The sequence below is a fragment of the Hypomesus nipponensis genome, chromosome 5 (genome assembly GCF_054491055.1).
Source record: "Hypomesus nipponensis isolate SF chromosome 5, ASM5449105v1, whole genome shotgun sequence".
In the NCBI taxonomy this organism is placed as follows: domain Eukaryota; kingdom Metazoa; phylum Chordata; class Actinopteri; order Osmeriformes; family Osmeridae; genus Hypomesus; species Hypomesus nipponensis.
In genome coordinates, this window is record NC_140365.1 from 8,980,950 (window position 1) to 9,004,758 (window position 23,809).

The window sequence follows — 23,809 nt, forward strand, 5'->3', positions numbered from 1 at the left end:
GTAACAGGCTCCCCAGTTTGGGTGGGGGTGGGAGTGCTGGAGCAGAGTGGCCAGATAAAGAGGGACGCTGGGCTATCTGGGCGGCCCCACAGGGCGGCTTGGTGTCCCTCCACAGCTTTATCAGTAGTGGAAATAAATGTAGATTTCTGTGAAATTTCGATTGTGTTCGAAGAAAACTGAATTTGTTTGGCTGGTCAGACAGAATAGAGATATGTCTGGAAATGATGTGCAGTCATTGAACATTGTATTTCTAGCATCCCATATACAGTACATATATTGGCCATAAATAAATGGATCAAATATATCTTAAGCTACATTTCTAAGCATCCAGTGACTCACATTCTGTAATATTTCATATGGATAATTTTATTGTAATTACCGTTACTAGTCGTACTATACTGGTCACCACTGAACCTAGGAAAGTCAAATGAATCGGTCAAAGAATACATGTTTTGTATACTCGGCTTCTGTCTCTTGGGGTAGTGGGTAGAACGTTCTATCAGTGTTTACTGAGATAAATTGTAGTATGGCTCACCATTGTTCCTGATGTGTAATGTAAAGCTTGAATGCATCGCATGCACAACTTGATTTTGTGCCATCCAGGTGTCATCAGTAAAGAAACCAAGAGGTGTTTAGACGTGCCAGAACAGCATGTTTGACACAACTAAGTCATCCACACCTCTTTTATCCAGACCAGAGACAACATGGTGTTCACTGCAGGGGAGACGTGTCGTTCTCCACACATCTCTCCAATGACACTGTCTAGGCAGCCCAGTCAATAAAAGAGCTTTAGCAGCTTCCTGTTCTAATAGCAGGACATCTGGGACAAACTGCCCGACATGGGGCGAGAGCCTGGGACTGCGGTGGGGGGGTGGGTGGGTGGGGGGGGGCTAAGGTAGGGGATCCCCAGCAATTCCACTGCAGCCCCAACCCACCCCCACCCCCATTGCGCCCTTCCTCTCACACAAGATGTAGATCTGCTCTAACCTGTGAAGAGGGCTTGGGAGATCAAAGTGAGACTCTGATTGAAGTCCCTGCCAGTCCCACTCCTCTCCCACTTGGGAGGACAGCAGTATCTCAAGTGCAGACATCAGTACGCCTAGTTAGACTTTGGAGTAAATCAGGAAACGATAGCAGGATTCAGGATTCAATGCCATGTTTTTGCATCAGGAGAGGCCACTGTGTGATTACCAGTATTCACTCAACTCTCAGCCCAAGAACTATGCTTATTGCCCTCCAGGTACAGTAGGTCGTTGCCATACATGCTTAAAAAAGGTATATGTTTTGTAAGAAAGCAGTGACCAGTGCCTACCAATGTGATATTGAAATCATGGTTGAGTTGATTTTATTTAACATTTGGTGTCTGAATGAAAACGTTTTCTAAAATATACACTTAAAGATTGGAAGGATGCTGCTTACCATGGACAGTCATGGGATGCCGGTATTGCCGGAGGGGACACCGAAATATCGTCGCTTCAAGTCCGGGTGTCTCTGCAGGGTCGTGAACTTTGGGAAAAATTTGGAGACTTGGATACAGAGATGCTCATTACAAAAACAGGAAGGTATGAAATTGGGCTCACAGCGCATGCATATATTTTATATACCTCTACTGTTAAAAACGAATACGTTTTTGCGTGTCGGTGCAGGCGTACTTTATATTTTTCGTATGTGCTTCAATTTTGAGGGGAAATTACTTAATAGCTTCGACAAAAATATGTTGGTGTAGTTGTAGGCCTACATAACTGCGTGAAGCCTGTAACTTCTGTACACAGTTGGAATACATTTGAACTTCCCACTTCATTGTACTGTAGGCGGATGTTTCCGAGCTGCAAAGTCACTGTGACGGGGTTGAACCCGCGGGCAAAGTATGTACTGATGATGGACATGATCCCTTTTGATGATAACAAATACAAGGTACCTCGCCCTGCCCTGCCCATGTTTATCCGCACGAATTACAGGCAGAACTGTTTTCTTTACAGCTTTTATCTCATGTTCTGGTTATCGTTCTCACTCATACACACAATTACGCAAACCATGTTGTTCACGGGACTTCATGCCATTATGTAATCACAACAACCTATCTTTTCCCATGTCATTTAGTGGTCCAAGGATCACTGGGAGGTTAGTGGTGTGACAGACCCTCATCTAGCCAACCACTTCTTCATCCACCCGGACTCACCCGCTCTGGGGGAGAGATGGATGCAGTACCCAGTCTCTTTCCACAAACTCAAGCTTACCAACAACACACTTAATTCAAATGGCCTGGTAATAATGGGCAGAATGGCCCTGTCTGTGAAATCCTCCCCACACTGAGATAGTCACAGTCTGCTTGTTTGGGATCATACCCACGTCCGAGTTGCCACATAGACAGCTGCCAGTTTAAACCTCACATGTAGCAGAAAACATGCCACTGTCATGACATATAAACACATACCCATTAAGTTTACTGAGGCAGATAGATACACAGGTTCGATGTCAATAATACAAATAAGCTTTTGTCTCTGCAGGTGATTCTCCATTCTATGCATAAGTACTTGCCCCGCTTGCATATAATCCAATCCCCTGACCCCTGCAGCCCTTTCTCAGGGGGCTATCTGCGTTTCACCTTTCCAGAAGCAGCCTTCATTGCAGTCACTGCCTACCAGAACGCCGAAGTAAAGAAACATGCATGGTTTTGAAAAGGATTATGTGATAGAATGAATAGATTATTAACTCACGTACTGAGAAAAAACATGGTCAGTACATGTTGATAATGATGAACTATGACAAGAAGTAGACGTTCTCCGAAATAATGGATGTTTCGATGCGCTTCGATGAAAAGCTTAGTTTGGGCTGCCATCTTGAGGAAAAATGTAGACACTGCATGAACTGCGATCTTCTTGTGCACACTGTTCAATGAATCATAATGTATTTCTCCTCAGGTAACAAAGCTCAAAATAGACAACAATCCTTTTGCCAAAGGCTTTCGTGACAGTGGACTGAATAGAAAAAGGTAAGTCCCTCAAGTGAGATTACAAATAATGTTTACTGTTTGTTCACTGAATCTGTGATCCACGTGTGCCCTTTTGACATTCACTGTCAAAAAATATGTTATCGTGGAAATTACAGAAAGCCAAAGGTTCTTTTTTTTCCTATGAGTTATTTTATCCATATGCTTTTAAGAAATCATACATACATATTTGTCACAGGTTCAGAGAGAAGGAGAAAACAAGCCCTGACAAGCATGTGGATGAACAAGTGATCATACCTTCAAATGGTAAAAAAAAAAACTAAACAACACATATATTTAATGCTACAGCTACATGTATGTGAAACATAAAAACCTTCCTTCAAGGCCCATTTGGTATCTGAAAATATTTAATTGGTTATTTCAGTAAATGTTTTATTCAGATTTCAGTATTTCTCATTCTTCCTTAAGATAAGGGATATTTTGTCATTTCAACTTTGACAATTTGCCTTTGTCAGTCTCCAGACCTATAGATGCAGCCGTTGAAAATGACAGCACAGTATCCAGCTCAGTGGACTCCCATGGAACGGGTTACAGGCTGGACAACACACCTCGACCGACAGCCCCAAACCCATTCATCTCAGCCTTCATGAACCGGGGCCTTGCAGCCCTGCCCTCAAAGGACTGGGCAAACAGCCCTCAAAGTACACCAAGCACCCAAGATTACAGCAGGTGGGCATTGATCACTTCCATATACCACCTAAATGATAATACTACAAAGACCCCACAATAATGATAGAATTCAACTGCATTTTATGACGACAATGACACAGTATATGTATTGTTTATCCTTGCAGCCCTGTGCATACTGAAGCAACGTGTCCTCGCTTGCGAAACGTCGCCTCTCCTCTTTTCACACACACACTGGGCCAGACACACTCGGGTTTGGTTAGTTTCAGGCGGCCTGCACCATACAGCAGTCGAGCGTTAGGACCACCTCAGCACCAAGGCCTTGGTGCACCCCCTCGACACCACCCCCCTCCAGACCCCCAGACGGAGCATCAGCACCAGGCTGACTTTGACTACCCCCTCCCCCTGCCCCCTCAGGTCAGCAGGATGCACCTCTCGGAGAGCGCCTTGCGTTCCCTGGATATGAGCCCGTCCTGCGACCCAGGAAGTCCCAGGCCCCTCGCCAACATCCTCAACAGGATCCACAGCCGGGGGGCTTCCGTCTCTGGGAGTCCCGGGAAACTGCACCAGGCCCAGTACGAGAGGCCAAGCCTGGGGCTGGAGAGACAGCTACGGCCCCCCTACCCACCACAGCTGGAGCACACAGGAGACTACCTGCCCATCCACGGCACTATGCTTTACCAGCACAGCCTGATGGGTCCTGTAGGCCCTCTCGGGGATTACCATGGGAACCCCAGAGGCCCCTCCTCACTGGAGTACTCTTATAAAACATCTTTGCTTGACCACTTCTTGGAGGACCAGAGTGGGAAGTAAATGCTTCCAAAAACAAGCTTATAGATAATGTTGAATAAACAAGACTATACATTCCTCCTTACAATGTTAGAAGGTGCTCTGATGTGTGAAGAATATGTCTTCCAAATTTTAAAATTTTAGATCATGTTATTACAAGAGTGTGTATATATTTCTTTTTTGTTATCATTAAATGGATTTTCCCATTTCCCTAGGCCCATATGATTAACATGAATAATGTAATTTGGACCGGTATTGCATTTGAATTACAGTGTTCATCATTCCATATGACAAAAGTCATGTCTGAGCGTTTTCAACATGGAGTTTCTGTGACCTTGAACTATAGCTTTTTATGGAAGCACCCACGTAATGACAAGTCAATGTGTTCTGGGTGACTGGCCCATGTCTCCTTCAATTACAGAACATTATTGGGACACGTGAGATTGGTTTGCCAAATTTGTACCTATAATGTACGTACACATTTATAAAAAACTGTTTTTATAGCAGTAGTTCAATTTTAAATGTGTTACCAATTGGTGCCCTGTTGGCAGAATACTGAGTCATGCATAACAAATTACTATTTAAAAAAAAGCACTATAGAGGTAGTGCCGTTGGTAGTGCCGGTATATTACAGACATTAGTATCTCGGCATATCATAAAATGATGGTACCTTATGGGACTCTTTTATTGCCAGAGGCAAAGTGACATAATATAAATCAGCCTAATATAAATATATTAACCATCCTAAAAAAAATGCCTAACCCTTGATCACAAACACGTTTGCTGCTTTTATATTTGATCTTACTTTTGTTTCCCTTTCTTACCTTCCTGTCATGCATTACAAGGTAGCACGTTGACATTTTAATCTACCTGTTCTTCTGTGGCAGTGTTACATGAACAACACAAAGTATATAAACTGGATTTGTTTTCATCAAATTCTTGGCAAACCCAAACTAACAAATTCACGCAAACATTTATTGATTTTCAATAGATACATTTCTATGATAGGTGATACATGTAAATATTCCCATAGATACTCTAGATAAAGCTAAGAGAGAGTAAAGGCATAGACCTACATTCTACATCAGTCCAATCCTCTGTAAACTGCCTCTAAATGACGGTAACCAATCCATAGGACAAAACATTATGGCACAAGAAATTATATTTTGGAGTCTGGATCCATTGTGGGTTTGCCCACAGTGGGATTTAACCTTGTTTTCTGTCCGTAACACACACGTCTCAAGTACATTTACAGGCGTACACAAACAGACATCACATTGTTAGCCATTTGCTAAACAGAATGATCAGATATAAAACTGTGGTGAAATTAGTTTGGACCTCTTGGCCATTCATGGAGTTAGTGGAGTGATATCAGGTGGTGCCAGGGAGGGTGTAAGGGAAAAGATTATGACATGAATGTATTTATCGTATTAGTATTAGGTGAATAAATATCCAACAGATTAAATCACATGACATACACCTCACATGGTCGCCGGACATACAATAGTAATGTACAGCTTCATACCACTAGTGAGAAGCGTGTTGGGGATGTGAATGGGTAGTGCTGTGACCGACAGACGTGATCATTAACATTCAACTAGAAACGGGTTCATGAGAGATATTATGAAATATCGTTTTTCATCGCGAGACCACCAGACATACTGTTCGGTTAGTGAATAAAAAATGATTGCGAAAAAAGATTTGGCAAGTTGAAAAACATTGCCATGCAGAGCTCACAGTAGATTAAAGGGGAAAACACAACTTGACATTAAACTGAAAATGTCGTCTTGCTATGGAGGCAGGTTTGCTGAGGAATGTGGCAATGTAGAAAAGGAAGAAAACGAAATGTGACTTGTGGACGTAATACGGTCAAGAACATGGCCACACTGCATTACGTGAGAGACATTAGCACCCTTTAACATAGGTCAAACTCTTGACATCGGTCTGAACAGTTAAGCGGAATATACAAAAAGCACGTACATGTCAAATCGTTTACCCATAGTTAAAAGTGTTAAAGCTTAGACCATATGCCTAGGATCTGATGATCCAGATAGTTGACAGATGGTCAGCATACCTAGCCGAAATCCCGGGTCTATTAAGGCTAACATCAACAGTGTATGGCTTTCAGATCAATACAAACATGCACAGAGGTGAATGTGCATGTGTATCGATGCAGCTTCCCATGGGTGTACACACATCGTATACCCACAGTTAAGTGGGTAACTGAGCAGCCAAACTGGTTTCATAGAAGTTGACATGAGGATATGCAGACAACGTTTTGACATCTGCCCATAAGATGCAACGAAAGAAAATTGAATGACCAAACCAGATCTGTCCCTGAGGCTTGGGCACTGGACTGATTATACAGGCACTGCACATCGGAATCAAAACAAATGCTGAATAAATACTGTGAAAAGGTATGGAGACATTACAAGTATACCTAACATGAAACACAAAATAAGATTTTGCTTGACCTAGAATGGTTGTTTTTCAGAAAAAAATGTCACAGTTACACAGCAAAAGTGTTAGTATAAAAGTACTGTCAAATAAAATGAAAGCGAATGGACGAATAACAAGAGAGTAAAAAAAAAAACCTTGATACATGGATGATCTGGTCCTATCGAGTTAAGGCACCAGGGGTACAGGGAATAAAACTTTTTTGACCTGTTAGAAATACACATCTTAATTCAAGTGTTCTGATTTGAAGGCAGTGATTATAAACGGTGCATAATACAGATGCATTGGGGTCAGGGGCTATGGAAGGGAGATGGTGGTTTTCATGCTTGTGGGTTGACCATCTTCTGAAGCAAGGGGATCTGCAGAAACAAGAACACAAAAAAAAAGTTTATCATGCTGCGAGGATGGAGGGGTTGAGTGACCAGAAACAAGATACAACTCTCTCTCCGGTTCTCCAAGATAAATCGTGTTTGATCGGTACACTAAAAATGGTGTTGTGATATATATATATATATATATTCACAGGAATCCCAGGCTTCTTAATGACACAGCATATGGGCTTGTGTGTTGCCTGCAGTTGCAGTGAGCCAATCACGGGGTGAGTTCTGCCGCCCTCACCTTGGTCAGGTCCACCCCTGTGAGGGCGTTGACCGACACGGGGAGCTCAGCCAGAAGACGGTTCACCTCTCCAGTCACGCGACCGCCCTCCCCGCTCAGGATGATAATCTCATTGGTCCGGGCAAGGGGCGCCGCCACTTTGCCTGCAATCTGTGTAAAGGCCAAAAATATATAATCTCCTTGATTGGCTTAATCCCAATGGGAACCCGTTCATTTGTGTACAGCATCACTGATAAATGTGTGTGTCTGTGTCTGTGTGTGTGTGGTTCACTGACCTTGGGCAAGGCCTCCAGAACCAGGGCGGTCTTGGCAGCATCTCCGTACTGCTGGTAGGCCTCAGCCTTCAGCCTCATCTTCTCAGCCTCTGCCTTCCCCACCACCTCTATGGAGCCGGCCTCCGCCTCACCTATGCAGCGGATCTTCTCAGCTTCGGCCTGGGCGGTCAACACCCTCTTAATCCTAGGCAAGGGTAATGACCAAGGCAAGAGAAGGGTTATGAAACTACAGCCACGAGTACACTTCAACCTAACGTACAGACGAAGTGGAACATCCCCCCATGATATGAACATCCAGAACATTCTGGAAGCAGTATCCTCACTTCTGTCCCTCGGCCAGCATCTGCATCTTGTAGGCTTCGGCCTCGGCGGGCCTCTTCACCGTGGCGATGAGCTCCTTGTCCGTGCGCTGGATCTCCTTCTCCTCGATGGTGATCTGCTTCTTCCTCTGCACCACCTCGATCTCGATCTCTTCCAGACGGATCTTCTGCTGCTCCTTGGCCGCCTGCAGCTCGTAGGCCAGCTGGGCCTCTGCTTTCTAGGGTCGAGAGAGAGGGGGACGCGGGGTGTGTTGGTGTGGCGCCGTGCGCGTGCGTTTGATGGTCACGGAGGTTCGATGATCGCTAATCGGGTCTGGTACCTTGGTGTTGACTTCCTGGTTGAAGGCGGCCCGCTGCATTTCCAGCTCGCGCTTCGAGTCGGCCATCAAGGTGTCCGCCTGGAACTTCATGTCCATCATCTCTTTTTTGCATTCCGCTTCCTATCGAGGGGGCGAGAGCGAAAGACGGAAAGTGAAAGTGAGCGCGGTGGCGGAAAGGCCGTTTTTTGGGAACACTTCCCTTTTCCCCCCAGACGTCCGGTTGGTGCTCTTACCCTGATGCCTGCGTCCCTCTCGGCCTCAGCGACTCCTATGTCGGCGTCTCTCTGTACTGCTGCTGTCTGGGACTTCCCCAGGGAGCTCAGGTACTCCACTTTATCATACACGTCCTACCAGGGAGACACAGAAACATGCTGGGTGAGCACAGCTACTATGGATGTCGTTGGGAGTGAATAGGCTTCAATGGCTGGACTCCCTCCCTCGTCACAGGAGGTAGACACCCTCTCCCAGGTCTGACCTTGATGGTGAAGCTGAGGATCTCGATGCCCATGCGGCCCACATCGGGCGAGGCCACCTCCCGCACCAGACTGGCAAACCTGTCCCTGTCCTGATAGATCTGCTCCACTGTCAGAGTGCCTGGAACACAAGAGCTTGGGTCAACTTAGGGCGACGGTCTCAGCCACAAATGCCTACAGTGCGTTTGTCAAGCTGAAGTCCAAGGCGAATGCTGTTTGGGTGCGTCCTGGCATGAGAAGGGGGGAACCTGTGTCGAGCTGTGTCCCTACCGAGGATGGAGCGCAGGTGACCTTCCAGTGTCTGCAGGATGACACTCTTGATCTCCTGCACGGACTTCCCCAGGAACTGCTCACAGGCGTACCCTAAGAGCTCATTGTCAGTCATCACCTTCACCTGGAAGGTGGAGGAGGAGCTTGTCAGCTAGTTCGAACACGTGCACGCACGCTTAGTCAGAAATATGGAAACAATTCATTTTGTAGTTCTATCTGCCGTCTGATTGCTAGGTAAATCCGATAAAATAATACAATTTATCTGCTGCTTTAATGACTACTATTGTCCTTGGTCAAATAAAAACACAGTTTTCACCCTTCCACTGGCAGTTCAGTTTAATAAACTGATTGATGGTGATTATTAAATGTTCAATTGACAACGAATGAAAGAGTAACTAAACACCAAAACCACCTGTTTGAGTTGAACCGCTAATAATATTATTCACACATGGCTAAACTTCTCCATCAAATCTTTAAGTGTTATTTTTAATTGTTGGTGGTAAAATCTAGTGGTTAAAAATGTAAGGAATTAATCACGTATGAGTGCCATTTCAAAGTGCTCTTGTGTATCACAAGGACGGGTTGTGTACAGTGTGATAAACTATGAGCGTTTGAGGAAGCCCAAAAATGAATGCCCAATCATAACTTTAGTTTTTCTTTTTAAATATGAAGGTATGGGCTGTGGCTAAAATTGGGGTGTGTAGTTACTCTTAAAAATATTGGCGAGATGATAAATTATAGTAAATAAAAGTCTGATAAATGTTTAATCAACCGAAATTAGTCAAGAGGAAATGTAATAGACCTTTCATGATCATACAGTGGAAAAGGGTTGTGGAGGCTAATCACATGAAAGTGATTTTATTGTTATTATTGTTTTAATAATACTAATCTTGCTAATTGAATTAGGGTGAAGTTGCCAGACAATCTATGCTTGAGATGATTGGTTTAGACTGGGGAGCTAATCCAGACTGCTACACACTGATCTGCATCTACTCTGAATTACAGGCACAGGGGTACTTTCACCTCAGGACAAAATAGTCCATGACATTTTTCTTCAGACACTTTAATAAAGGAAAATATGAGAAGTTCATTTTAACACAAACATTTAAAAAAAGCATCATAATCAGTTCCAAGATTATGGCTGTTGTACCTAGTTATCTAAAGTAAAGTTGAGGATAGTATCAACAGGGTCAACAGAGAGGAAATACCCCCTATGCACTCTGACCCAAAAGTTCATCTACAAATGGGACTGATTAGAAAGAGGATGGAGAGGTAAACAAATGAATGGCAGGCCTGGGAGTCATGTGACCCGAGGACTCCTCCTCCTCCGCAGCTGAAAGGAAAGAGAGTGAGCTGGTCCCTGAGGTGACAGGTCTGAACATGGCCTCCAATGACGCATGCAGGATTAAGGGGGAATCAGCGATCATTCCAGGAGGACACAACTTAGAAATGGCCACAGACAGGTAAGAAATTTCAACAGCAGCTCACTCGACAGCGACAGCAGGGGGAGCTGTGACAAGGCCAGAGCTGGAACGTGGACACGTGCAATGAGGGCCCCTCTCTCGTGTCACCCCTCCTAGCTCCTCCCCCTTCCCCCACAGCTCTGTCCCCATGCTCTGCTCAAGTGGCACCGTACAAAAGCAAAACAAAAAAACGTCTAACACAGGAATTGTGATACCGCGAAACGGTTTCCTGTCTCTTGTGCTGAAGGTTTTCCCAATGATAATCTCATTCAATCGTTTTTAAAGACAATTCCCTGTCTAGCAGCAGAGCTGCGGTTTGAAAATGGAAGCCTCATCTCCTTTTACAGCCAGGTGGAGGAGAGGGGAGGGAGGATAATTAGAGTGGGGTTGCCGAGAGACACCCTCCCTCCTCTGGTTATTCAAACATGTATGCCCTTGTCAGATCTCTTTAGTGGGATGAATGAAAAGAATTCTGATCCAACACCGGGTTGGTGTGTTTAAGGTCAAATTATTGCTGAGTATGCACACATCCACTGGTTAGGCAAGTCCTTTTGTAATGCTCTTTTAAGGATTCAAGTCAGCTCGTAAACCTGGTTCACAGAGAAAGCTGGTAAATGGGTAGGGCTTGGAGACTGGAGGTATCAGGTAGCCAGGATTGTGGCTCCAGCCTCTGCTTTGCCCCCATTGTGGGCATACTGGACTATAGGGAGCCGTGACTTGAGAGGTGGGGGCCAGGAGATGGGGGGGGCGGGGGGGGGGAAGGTTGGGGGGGGGGGCGGCATGAACAAGGGGAACTGGTGGCTGTGACAATTTTGCTGTGCATAGGTGTCATACAACTGACAGGTGATGTCATTTAAGTGCATAAAATCACTTAGGAATGCGAGTTAAGTTAAGTGAATTTATATTGAATTTCTGCTTTACTGTTTGCTTCATGTCAAACAACAACAGTTTTTACGGTTTACCAGTCAAATTCAATTATGGCACTGTGAGAATGTTGGTACATGGAAGAAAATGAACAAAATCAGCAGCAAAGAAACAAATCAACATTGAAAACGATGACCACATAAAGAACTGAGAAATATGAATGTTTGGATGCAAAATGGACATAACAGGCTTCACTCAGCTCCACTGAATCCTCTCCCAGGTAGAGAAGCTGCCTTGAAATGAGGGTCAATAATTCTCCAAGCTGTCTTTTGGAATCATCAGAGACATTACTGCAAAATGGCAGAAGCCCAACTTGAGATTCACTTACGTGACAACAGCGTCAACACACGCGACACAAGGTGATGTCTCTGACAGATGTACTCTGAACGTTATGCCAATCTGAGGTTTGGAGTCCGTCCAGATAGTTAAGATTCGCCGTGACGACAAACACTGATACTATAGGAATTCACTTTCATCGTTACTTGAATTGTGAAGTAACAGGGAAGTACGGGAGAATGATTGATCCTCATGGAGTCACATGGCACCAGTATCCCATGGGAAAACAGGGTAAGACAGAAGGGGGGAGGGGGGGGGAGGGGGGTGAAGGCCGAACCCGCCTTGATCTGAAAGAGGCATCCCAGAAGGTGTGGTGAATTACCTGTGCCACCCCAGTGACAGTAATAGCTACACCCTCCGCTGTCTCTACCTCCTCACACTTGGGCTGCAGGGTCATAATCTCAAGGGTTATCCTGTGGAGAGTGTGAAAAATAAAAATAAAAATTGGCATGTTCTGAGGGGAAGGCAAATGAAGAGAAGGAGGGTGGGGAGGGGGGGGGCAGAACACAAAGAGTGAAGAGGAAAAATAAAACATTTACCGAAGGACTCCAAAGCCAGGACAACAGGGTGTGGGGGGGAATGCTTTTTCGAGCGGTCTAAAGGGGGTGCGAATTGAAAGGGCCTAAATGTACGTTTCAAAAAGGCAAAGGATCTATCGTCATGTGACCCCCCCCCCCTGCCCCGTCCTTGCCTAGCCCCTTATTCAAGCATTCCTTTTGGGCACCCTGTTGCCATGGCCCACACGAGTGAGGTTAGCTGTTCAGCAAAGCACATTCAGGTTAACGACAGCCGGCTCTCTCTCTCTCCCTTCCGCTGCGGAGGGAGACAAGGACATCAATGAGGAACAAAGAAAACCAAACAAAAACCCCAGGCAGAAACACACATTGTCACCCCTGTCGGCCCTGTTAAGTTTGTCCAACCCGTTTCGCCTCAAGACTCGTCTCAACCCGGTCCCCTGCCTTGCTGTCTCATCTCAGCCCTGTGACGATGCATTACCTGAGCCACCCCTGTCACATCCAAAGGGACACCCTCCGAGGTCTCGATATTCTCACAGCGACAGAGGATGGTCATAATCTCCAGAGACAGTCTACGTAGGGGTTAGATAAGGAGAGGCAGGACAGTGATTAACAGCAGCTGTTAGGATTGTCAGTGTATCGGCGGACATGGTTAGGGGAAAAAAGGCGGGGGTGGGGGTGGTAGGGTGGGGGTAGAAGACATTCTACAACCGACAGAAATAACCCACAGCGGTCTTGTTGCATTGTCATCTGGCAACGCTGCTAATGCAGTTATGCAGCCACGGCAGGCCCGGATGAAGTTGCCGTTGCGGAAAATAACCGGCGCAGAATTGATCCCCCCAAAAAATGATCTGCCCCTCCCCCACTCTGAGATGAGGGCTTAGTGGAGATTACGTAAGAATGTCGCCTATAACAACAAGGCTCTACCGTGCCTTCAAGGCCATTTCACAATTAATACATAGAGATCCAATGTGCCCAGGCTTTCCTCATACAAAAGACCCATGGCTCAAGGCCATGATCCTCATCAAAAGACAAACGATGGCAGCAGTCGTCTCCCAGCGTTAGGCTTCATCCGACGGAGGAAGCTAAAGGCTGTGTCACTCAGAGCCCTCTCCTTCCCTGGTCGCCCTGCTCTCTCTGCCTCCCTCCTGGGGAAAAGTGGATCGATGAGGCACCGGGCCAGACAGTAACAACATTACTGCATCACAAGCGGGAAGCGGACGACCCAGCAACCTCCCCCCTCCCCCCCCCGTCTCAGTCCCGCCCCATCCTTCTCTGCTGCTTTATGGCGGCCATCTATCAGCTAATGAACTTGGCGGGCGCACACCCTTTGCTGCACCAGAGACCAGGATAGCGTGCTGTTGACTGAAACTGCGACATGGAAACCCCCTGGACCGACTTTGCATGCAGGGTACACTTGTGCGATCCTTCTGTGTGATTTGGGGGGGGGGGGGGACACACACAACCTTCCCATCCAATATCCTAGCAACGAGACAAAAGGCTGCTACATCATCGCCATGAAGCTAGGGGGTTCAGGACAGACATGAGCACATCAGGGGAACAAACAGGTTAACAGTGGACAAGGCAATGCAGGTTAGCACAGCAGAAAGAAAGAGACAAAGAGAAATAAAAGGGCAACATCCAGACAGAACACATCCAAGGAAACATTGTAACAGTGTGAAGTTCAAGATGAAAACTTCCAATTGTTAGCCGGAGCTGGCCTACGCTAAGGGCACATCCAGTGAATTAACAAACGCTGGGACAAACGGTGAATAAAGAGGACCTCTTCCGTCCGCATGCTGTTGTTACTCGGCCTGGTGGTGCGATATCGTGTTTTGCGACATCATCTCAACTGGACCTGACCTCTCCCTTACTGTGCGGTGTTTGTCTTTCCAGTCATGTACGAAACGAGAACACTCTGAAAGTGCTTCGTGAGCAGCTGAATGCCGTGACGCGTGGTGCTTACATATTCAGTAAACACTAGCTGCGGGCGGGAATGAGCCTGACTGACCCTAGCCGTCTTCCTTTCTCAACAGAACTATAACCATAATGTCCCGAGGCCCGTCTCAAATGCTGCCCTAACGCACGGTGGGACGTTTGTCCATTTTTGTCGTGGCTAAATGATATTTCGACGACCAAGTGGATTTCCCCTCACATAACGTCGGCGACGAGCGGACACTGAGGATCCGAGCCGTGTGCCGTTGGCAGCGCGGCGCCTGAGGGCCCTCCCAGAAACAGACCTCACCTCTGGATGTCTGAGATGAGCATCCAGGCCCAGGCCCAGCCTCCCACCACGTACGTCTTCTCATCAGAGCCACAGCAGCCACCTGCGGAACACAGGAGAACACACATGTATCTACAGACGAACCACAGTCCTCTCGCTGTCTTGAAAAGGGAGCAGTGAGTGTTGTGGTAAAAAAAAGAAAAGGTGTTAGTAGGTCACACTGTGCTGCACAAGGTTGTTGTTCCTGTATGTTTCCAACACAAAAGTCCCCGTGAGAACCAGAAAGGTGACGCATTGAAGATCCTACTGTGGCACACTTTCACTATCAGACATTATACTATGGTATTTCCTTTGTAAGTAACCAACAAATCATGGCTAACGTTTGGTACATTACCTGTACATTTAAGTTCCCATTATTAGGAGTAGGCCTATAACAGTGTTATGACTACAGATGTGGAGAGAAATTACAGTTATGTGACAGCAGGTGACACTATAACACTGTTTTTTTTAAGTACCTACAGTAGACAAATAGGTCTGTATCAAGTCCAATTGATTGTCTTTGTTCTTACAAATCTATCTGACCACAGTAGCCCATGAGATGATAGATCGACTATCTTTCCTCTATCAGAGTCAGGCAGGCAAGCTTGTACTCTTCCCTTCCCAAATAAGAGGAAACAAGTTTTGTGGCTCGAGGTTGGATCCAAAAGGAAATGAAAGAAATGACATTCCTCTCACTGGCTAACACTGCCAACAGATGGTTTCGAAGAACCAATGCCAACAACAGCACAGTTCAAAACAACCGACAAACCAAGCAAGTTTTAGAGCTGCTGATTGCAGCATAAACAAATCTGCAGCATCAGTTCAATCCGGTGAGGTACTATAGCTGTCCTGCCCATCCCCACTCAGCTCTCATGTCCATATCTTTGAGGGTGGTGGCTTTATCTGAGGGCTGACATGTGACATTCTCAGCTGTCACGACACCCTCTTTCAAGAACACACACACACACATACATACACATACACACGAGGCATAGCTGCTAGGCTTGAGTCCATTCAATCCTAAACCTCGTATTATTGCTTGACATTTGCTTCAAAGACATCCCATTTCAGTGAATAATTAAACCACATTGCAGATGAAATCCTATTGAAAAAGATATGGCGTATTATAGAGAAAGAAGCCTTTTTAATTCCTCCAATTTTCATTATCATAACCCACACTCTAAAAGATCAGGAGACTTCCAGGTGCGTGAGTAGAATTGTGCCTGTGCCTCATGTCCCAGTTAGTTAACACATTGGGATTTTCTCTCTCAACCTACCATGTGATTAGATTGTCATGGTCTACTCCTGTTGTTGTTCTTCAGTAATAACACTACTAAATCATACCAAACAGGGCCTATGAGACAAGCAGATGACAGGATATTGGCCCAGCTTCAATGCTCCACTGTAGTTGCAACAAACCTGTGCAGACTCCTTCAAGGGATGAAAATACCTATTGCCCCAGCTGTTGCAACACTTCAGATGCCACACTGTCAGTATCAGGAGCTGTCACAGGAATGAATGAGAGTGTTTTGTGCAACTCCTCCTCAAAACGTCTTCTGTTGCCATCCTTACAGTTTATGTAAGTATGTAAGTTTATGTCAATACACACTATCGTTTTCGAATTTTCTTTGACAGCCTTCCTTTTGACTCAGAGCGACTTCCAGCACATTAAAAATTCTATACCCATAGTGTTAGGGTTAGGATTGTCTTATATTGACTCATTTACCAAAATGAGTAACTGAGGTTTTTACCATTGGGGATTGGTAAATGGTTTGTGTAACTAAGGACGATTCATAATTAACATATTTACCTTACACATTGGAGTAGTTCATTTACAGTGGGTAATACTTTCAACCATAGTCAGTGATCAATCTCAAATCCAAATGGATGTCTTACAAAAAAAAGACACTCCTTGGCAACAATGCAGGGCTCTCAAGTTTTATCAAAAGTTTGGCATGAGATTGGCATACCGGTCGACATTTGGGTACAATTGTCAGGTATCCGGGAGACATGGGGGCGGGGGTGCTGCTAGTGTTTCTGATTGTCTTGTAGGTAGCATTAGTTATAAAGTTATACTTTGTATAACTAGAGACAGCTATCGACATGGCAGAAAACTTACCTCTGCATGCCTGCACCTCGTCCATTTATTGTGTAAAGCGGGACAAGTTAACCATTACTTCTCAGTGAGAAATATAAGCATGGACGGATTAAGAAACCACGGCCCCCTGGGTCTGGATGTGTCAAGGCCCCCCCCTCGCCCCTCTCAATAAATAAATTGGCTGAACATTTTATTTTTTCAGGAATAATATTGATATTGTTGTTTAAAAACGCAAAAGTACTTGAGTAATCAACAACAACAAAAAACTTTTATTTTCACAGAACAGCATTTAGAAAGGTGCTTAGACACAGCTCTAATGCTATTATTTTGCACTTGATTTTGGGATTTCGCCCTACAAAGGGCCCATAATGCATGGAGTACTCAGCCCCTCTAAAGTCCTATAGATAAACTGAGGGGATAAACACTCACTTGAAAGGTATCATGATGGTTTCCTTCTTGTGATATGTTCAAAGTAAATGTTTAGCCTGGGCCCGGTAGGCCTGTTGGTTAATCCATCCCTGAATATAAGGTGTTGCGAGAGAGCGTGTGAACTGGTTGAAATGCGTGAGTCTCACGGTGAAATGCGTGAGACTAGAGCGCTGAAATGTCTAGAGGTAAACAGTACTCTGAAAAAATCCATTGTGTTCTACTTAGTGCATCATCGTCTTGTTAAATTCTTGGGGTTAACATTTTGCACTCGCTGGGGCTTGGCTGTGCTTTCTGCACAATCACGCATTAAAACTTGGTTGAACAAGACCCTCAACAATGTGTATGAATAGGCCTAGCCAATAGCTAAACAATGTAGGCCATACAAGCCGATTATGACCTGCTGGTTGATGACAACTGGTCAACTGATGTACATAGTGCATGCTATATTTGCAGAGCCTATAACTAACCTCTAGGGTCCGAATTGCATTTCTGGGGCCACTTCAGTAAGACGTTTCATTTATAGCAGCCCACACATTAAAAACACGTTTTTGTTTTTCTTGAGGTTCCCCAATTTTGCGAGCAAATGCCAAGATGGCCACCTGAAAAAACAATTAATTAAATCTATAGCAGGCTTTTGCTATTTCTAGTCAATTGCTGGCAAATGTTTTAGACATAGGCTTAGATGTCTTATCAGTATGTTTATATATTAAAAAACTCAATATTGTATATTGTGCATTACAGTAGGCTATACTATACAATTAAAGCATATTAAGGTGCATAGAATCGATATCTATTTGAGTCTAATTGGACTCTATGTGTAATAATATTGGTAAAATGTAGGTTACTATTAGGCAAAATGACAAGTGAATAACGTAAGACCGAACGTGTTCACTGTTATTCTGAGATGATAACGGGAAAAAACGGAGTTGCTTATTCTATGATGCATGGAAGTGAAAAGACCCAAACCTACCTGAAACCACAAGAGCTTCGTTTGGTCCAACTGTGTGGCAATTCCCCATTTTATTTGAACAAAACGTAACCAAATCGAGAAGTCTTTAGATTTGTATCACGACGACCAACACCACGCCTTTCCTATGCAAAAAAAATTCGCTCCAGAACTCAGGATTATTTAGCCCCGCCTCTCAAAATGACTAGCATGTCTAAGTCTGTGTGTTGTTCCCACTCATATGAGTGGCACTCTAAACACGATAGCACACACGATATTCAAATATAGGGATGCTGTTTAGTCTGTACTAACAGAAATAAAAATATACTTTGTGAATTTACTCACATAGAAGCATGGCCTGTCAATACTGTTTATGTACTGTATTAAACGCGATGCTCTACTGCCACCCTGAGGTAATGGTGTGTATATGGCATGTTTTAGAACCTGAGCGTGCAGGCTCCTACCTACCTGCCTCGAAGCAAATTGTACGTATTTTCATTATTCAATTCAACTATTAAAATCATGTTGATGATTTAACAAAGGACAAAGCATGTCTTTTATATTAGATATATTTTATATAAGATGAGCATCATATCGTGGATTTGGATTTCAATGTGCCTTCTAGGCCTATATGGGACCACCTAAAGATACAATTCGTTGCGATATTGTGTGATTTTAGAGTAATATAGATATTCAAATATCAAACAGAAGGATGAACTATCCAACAAACTAGTTGTTGCCTAAGTGTTAACTTCTGAACTCATAATCTGAACGCATAATCATCTCCTCGGTGCTTAGGTAATCATTAATGATCATAAACAGTGATTATATGACCACGTTTCATTTATATATTCGAACCAACCTTCCATGAGAAGCGTGGCCTCAGACAAGCAGACGAGGAAACCCAGGGAGTATTGAAAATGGACCAGGACCCAAGCAGGCCGACATGGAGCAGGCAAATAGAGTTCACCCTGGCTGGGATAGGCTGTGCTGTAGGCCTGGGCAACGTCTGGAGGTTCCCTTACCTGTGTTACAGAAGTGGAGGAGGTGAGACAAGTTCTTAAAGAGATTGGAGGGCTCTGTAACAAGTCTATATACCATGCATTCATTATCATTTGCAAACTATGCAACAACAAAAAAACGTGTTAGAAGGAATTATTCGGGAGAACAAATGTTCAGTATATGGGTACACTATCTTGTGCAGCTTCGTGTTTTTATGTGTAAACATGTTGTGTGCCGTTTTTGGAAGAACAAGTTCAATTGCCAGTTTACAGTCCCCTCACACACCTGTTGATTATAAAACCTGAGTGAGCTCCACATGTGAGTGGTGCTAGCCGAGTGGGTTGTAAACTTTCTTAAAGCTTCGTTATCTTTCACGTGAGGTGACTGGGGACATTATCTATAGTATGACTCACACGTTTGCTCTGTGAAACGTTACGGCGGTGGCACACGGACAAATAGTTGAATTTCAACGTGTGCAAACTTTCCTGTAGATGGTCATCAGTGACCTTGTTTGTGATCTTTGCTGTAAGGTGCGTTCCTGGTCCCCTACCTGCTGATGCTGGTACTTCTAGGGATTCCTCTGCTCTACATTGAGTTGACTGTGGGACAGTACATGAGGAGAGGACCTGTTCAAGCCATGGCTAAAGTCTGCCCGCTGTTCAAAGGTACATGGCTGGTAGTCACAAGGAATTCACATCACCTCTGTACTGTCAAGAGAAGTTATAGTACATGGTGTTGTTTACCTTCAGGAGTAGGCCTGGCGACGGTTGCCATCTCCTTCATCATGTGTACATACTACAACATCATCATCACCTGGGCCCTGTACTACCTCTTCAGTTCCTTCCAGAGCCCACTACCCTGGCAGAACTGCAACAACACCTGGAACTTGGCCAACTGTACTGACCAAGTGTCCAACTCCAGCTCACAATCTTCCACTGCCAGCCAGCAGTTTTTCAAGTAGGTCTCACTGAGGCCAGCCTGGATATCACCGCTGTCCAATATTATGGACAAATATAAAATAACTTCAGACACAGAATGGGAACCTGGGTAGTTGTGGTAGGAAGAATAGAGATGCTTCAATCAAGAGGACATAGAGGGCAGAGACTGGATTTCCTGGAATGCAGGATCAACTCGTTAGTTATTTGCAGGAAGACATGACACTGCATACTTACGTGATTTATTAAAATGTATTCAAATTCTGTGAATGGTTGGTAGGATTGTTTATATGAGGTCATTCAGACTCAGCAGATCAAAAATGCTTTCTAAATGCTGTTCTGTGTTTTTTCTTCTTTCAAATCAGTCATGACATCACATCTGCCTCATGCCATCCTTTTAACAACAATTATTGTAAAATCACTCAAGGTCCAATGGTGACCTTTTTTTCAGGGTCAAGGTCCATAACATGATAACTAAATTTGAATGAGAAACAAGATTGCGTGGAACCAGAGAAGCAGCTTCACGATTTTCATTGTTTCTGATTTGAAGAAGACTGAAAAGAGTTTCAAGCTCCCTGGGTGCGTCGAGAGGGCCCTGAGGATAAACCAGAGACCTTGTGCTTTGCTGTAGCTACAGGATGCTGCAGCAGACCGGGGGAGTGGAGGAGACGGGCACAATGAGATGGGAACTGTTCCTTCTTCTTCTGGTGTCCTGGATCCTCATCTACCTCTGCATCTTCAAGGGGGTCAAGTCAACTGGCAAGGTAAGGAGAGAAAGAGAATTGCCATATGACCCTCACTCTCATTTGTGTAGTACAGTGCTTCTCAACCCTGTCCTCAGGGACCCCCTGTCCTGCATGTTTTTGATGTTTCCCTGCTCCAACACACCTGATTCAAATAAAAGGGTCGTTATCTAGCTCTGTAGAAGCCTGGTAACGAACATGCATTTGAATCAGGTGTGTTGGAGCAGGGAAACATCTAAAACATGCAGGACAGGGGGTCCCTGAGGACAGGGTTGAGAACCACTGGTGTAGTATATACATATCTATAACATGTCTGTGTGCGTATGTGTGTGTGTGTGTGTCCAGGTGGTGTACTTCACAGCACTTTTTCCGTACGTCATCCTGTTGGCTCTGTTAATAAACAACGTCCAGCTTCCTGGAGCAATGGATGGCATCCTCTTCTTCATCGTGCCTGAGTGGGAGAAGCTGCTGTCTGTGGAGGTAAAACAGGAAGTAATTGGCCAAAAAAGAATGGACCGAAAAGTTGATGGAGGGAGAGGCCAAGATTGGAAGTGTAGAGTACGTGGGTGAAGGGGCAAGAGTGATGAAGCGGTTAAGGACGTAGACATATTATTGTGTTATAAGGAGTTAGATCAAGTAACGTTTGAGCTGTAAGAGGCACGGTCAACGGTGTTATCCCATAGACATTGGTAGTATGGAAAGCTGTTGTTGTGTTTCAGGTGTGGGTGAACGCCGCAGCTCAGATCTTCAACTCCATAGGAATAGGCTTCGGCTCTCTCATGGCCATGTCTAGCTACAACTCCTTCAACAACAATATCTTAAAGTAAGCCGCTACAATAACTCCTGCAATGATCCTTCTTGCTGTGATTTTGATGTGTGAAGAAGCTACTTTGACGTTAGTAACACTGTGCTCTCTCACCACAGAGATACCCTAGCTATAGCCATTACCAACTCGCTGACCAGCATACTAGCAGGATTTGTTATTTTCTCAGCCTTTGGCTACATGTCTTTTCTACAGAACGTACCCGTCAGCGAATTGGCCGTGGATGGTGAGTTAGTCATAGATTGTAATTTTCAGACGACTCTGAAGACCTTTGACTTAACAGTGCTTTTTTTTTTTTTACCTTGTCCATGTTCGGGCTTCTAGGACCAGGGCTGGTGTTTGTGGTTTACCCACAAGCCTTTCTGACAATGCCAGTGGCTCCGCTCTGGGCTAGCCTGTTTTTCTTCATGCTGTTGTGCCTTGGGTTGGACAGCCAGGTGTGGAACTCACTCGAACTTAATGACCTTTCGCATTCAGATTAGTAAAAGACGTAACCTGTCCTGCAGAACAAGTCACTGGTACAAAACATCCTCATCAAAAGTCTTAATTCAGAAGGGATATTGTCTTTATTTGCCAGTTTGCCATGGTGGAGGTCATGGTGACCAGTCTGATGGATGGTTTTGGCCAGTCCCTAATGAAATACCTCAGACAGAAGGAGCTGCTGGTTCTAGTGGTCTGCTTTACAGCCTTCCTCCTGGGGATCCCTCATGTCATGCAGGTACACACAACCAACCGCTGTGCACGGCATCCTATCATTACCATAGTTGCATCCATCGACATGCTGAAGGGTCTGTCTGTGCAGGTGGGGATCTATGTCTTCCAGCTGATGGACCACTACACAGCCATAGTGTCCATCATGTTCCTCGCCTTTTTCGAGGTTGTGGCTACCTGCTGGATATATGGTAAGAGCTGCCATGTGAGGCCATGGAAATGTATGACCCAAAGGAATTTCAAGGTGGAGGATTTAGATGTATTTTTATTGTGCATTCTTGAAGGGGTGAAGAGACTTTCCGACAATTTAGAGGAGATGACTGGAAATAAACCCAACATCTTCTTCAAAGTGTGCTGGACAGTGGTTTCTCCTCTTCTGGTTACTGTGAGTCATCCTACCAACATTTGACTGGCAACTAGCAAAAGGTGACATTGGCTGGATAAAAAAAAAAAAAAAAAACAACCTTGAATCCTCTTGGTTTTCAACAGGTGATCCTGATTTTCTCCATCATCCAGTTTAAACCTGCCCGCTATGAGGGCTATGTGTACCCACCATGGGCTCAGGGGATTGGCTGGGTTATTGCCATGGCCTCTATCATCTGGATTCCTCTTGGAGCTATTCACACTCTGTGGGTTCTCCCAGGCTCCTTCACGCAGGTAAAATAGTCCACGTCCTCCATGTCTGTCACTCGTTCAATATCTCATCTCTTCATTTACATCAACTCACGGATTGAACACTGAAACATTAACATGAGATAAATGACTCATTCACTGAGAGAACACCAACGGTCTGACGATGGCTTGTCTTTCCCCACCCCAGAGATTGAAAAGTTCAATAACGCCCTTCGCTCTCCACGAGAAGTCGGACGTGTCTCACTACCTGGAGAGTGGAGGGGAGACGTACTCAAACAGAGCCATCATGAGTTCCATTATCCCTCTCCCTGAGAAGCCTTCCATCCAGACTAATCTCTGACAGCCCCTCAGCTGGCAGCTTACAGGCCTCTGTGCCTGGGACCATGTCACACTTGACACTCACTGCCATGGCAACAGATTATGGTCTAGGTGTCCTCATGAGCACTGTGGAAATGGCCTTCCCGTTAAATACTCTTCTTAAAATGTATTCATTTTGCAGATGCTTTTATCCAAAGTGACTCACAGTGGGAGGGATTTGAACCTTTGACCGCTTAATCTGCAGCCTTTCACTCTAACCCCTGAGTTGTATATATCCCCATCACCACTGTTCCTGGCCAATCAATGGCTCCGTCTGGCTAGGTCTGATGCCAGTTCACTGATTCTGATGGATTATAGTCCATGTTGGACTTGGAGTTCTTTACAACGATATCTAAACTAATTATTAGAATAAAATACTTCTAATATTGGATCTGTGTCTAATGTCTATTATTTCATTGTGTGTGTGTGTGTGGGGGGGGGGGGGGGAGCGGAGGGGGGGGGGCTGAGGAGT

General features: G+C 44.9%; 3 protein-coding genes across 4 annotated transcripts; 2 read left to right on the forward strand and 1 right to left on the reverse strand.

Annotated features, from left to right (window-relative positions):
* Positions 1-963: 963 nt before the first annotated feature.
* tbx16l (T-box transcription factor 16, like) lies at positions 964-5,161 on the forward strand. Its single transcript, XM_084698195.1, has 9 exons — positions 964-1,240; positions 1,400-1,562; positions 1,812-1,914; positions 2,101-2,265; positions 2,508-2,654; positions 2,922-2,992; positions 3,189-3,256; positions 3,466-3,679; positions 3,805-5,161. The coding sequence occupies exons 1-9, from the start codon at positions 1,156-1,158 to the stop codon at positions 4,448-4,450; spliced, it is 1,662 nt and encodes a 553-aa protein (XP_084554321.1). The 5' UTR covers positions 964-1,155; the 3' UTR covers positions 4,451-5,161.
* A 226-nt stretch (positions 5,162-5,387) lies between these two features.
* LOC146288306 (flotillin-2a) lies at positions 5,388-18,319 on the reverse strand. 2 transcript variants are annotated; one of them, XM_084698197.1, is made up of 11 exons: positions 18,158-18,319; positions 14,643-14,724; positions 12,879-12,969; positions 9,160-9,283; positions 8,892-9,010; positions 8,650-8,763; positions 8,417-8,536; positions 8,100-8,314; positions 7,777-7,960; positions 7,502-7,651; positions 5,388-7,242 (listed from the first exon to the last, which is right to left on the reverse strand). In XM_084698197.1, exons 1-11 carry the CDS (start codon positions 18,204-18,206, stop codon positions 7,204-7,206), a joined length of 1,287 nt encoding a protein of 428 aa, XP_084554323.1. In that variant the 5' UTR covers positions 18,207-18,319; the 3' UTR covers positions 5,388-7,203. The 2 variants fall into 2 exon arrangements, with proteins under 2 accessions (XP_084554323.1, XP_084554322.1); XM_084698196.1 differs by lacking the exon at positions 12,879-12,969 and adding an exon at positions 12,205-12,295 and having other exon boundaries at positions 18,158-18,318.
* Positions 18,320-19,053: 734 nt separating this feature from the next.
* LOC146288307 (sodium- and chloride-dependent GABA transporter ine) lies at positions 19,054-23,728 on the forward strand. The gene is made up of 13 exons (XM_084698754.1): positions 19,054-19,180; positions 19,666-19,800; positions 19,885-20,092; positions 20,702-20,834; positions 21,159-21,293; positions 21,533-21,636; positions 21,738-21,862; positions 21,961-22,073; positions 22,214-22,354; positions 22,439-22,538; positions 22,632-22,732; positions 22,837-23,004; positions 23,168-23,728. The coding sequence occupies exons 1-13, from the start codon at positions 19,054-19,056 to the stop codon at positions 23,318-23,320; spliced, it is 1,743 nt and encodes a 580-aa protein (XP_084554880.1). The 3' UTR covers positions 23,321-23,728.
* The last annotated feature ends 81 nt before the right edge of the window (positions 23,729-23,809 follow it).

Coding starts and splice junctions, on each gene's coding strand:
- tbx16l (XM_084698195.1), top strand. CDS start 1,156: ATGTTTTTGCATCAGGAGAGGCCACTGTGTGATTACCAGTATTCACTC. Junction 2,655..2,921: donor CTGCCTACCAGAACGCCGAA/GTAAAGAAACAT, acceptor ATTTCTCCTCAG/GTAACAAAGCTCAAAATAGA. Junction 3,257..3,465: donor AGTGATCATACCTTCAAATG/GTAAAAAAAAAA, acceptor TGCCTTTGTCAG/TCTCCAGACCTATAGATGCA.
- LOC146288306 (XM_084698197.1), bottom strand. CDS start 18,206: ATGGGGAATTGCCACACAGTTGGACCAAACGAAGCTCTTGTGGTTTCA. Junction 14,725..18,157: donor CGAAGCTCTTGTGGTTTCAG/GTAGGTTTGGGT, acceptor TGTGTTCCGCAG/GTGGCTGCTGTGGCTCTGAT. Junction 9,284..12,878: donor ATGTGACAGGGGTGGCTCAG/GTAATGCATCGT, acceptor TCCACCTTCCAG/GTGAAGGTGATGACTGACAA.
- LOC146288307 (XM_084698754.1), top strand. CDS start 19,054: ATGGACCAGGACCCAAGCAGGCCGACATGGAGCAGGCAAATAGAGTTC. Junction 21,637..21,737: donor TTCAACAACAATATCTTAAA/GTAAGCCGCTAC, acceptor CTCTCACCACAG/AGATACCCTAGCTATAGCCA. Junction 22,733..22,836: donor TTTCTCCTCTTCTGGTTACT/GTGAGTCATCCT, acceptor GGTTTTCAACAG/GTGATCCTGATTTTCTCCAT.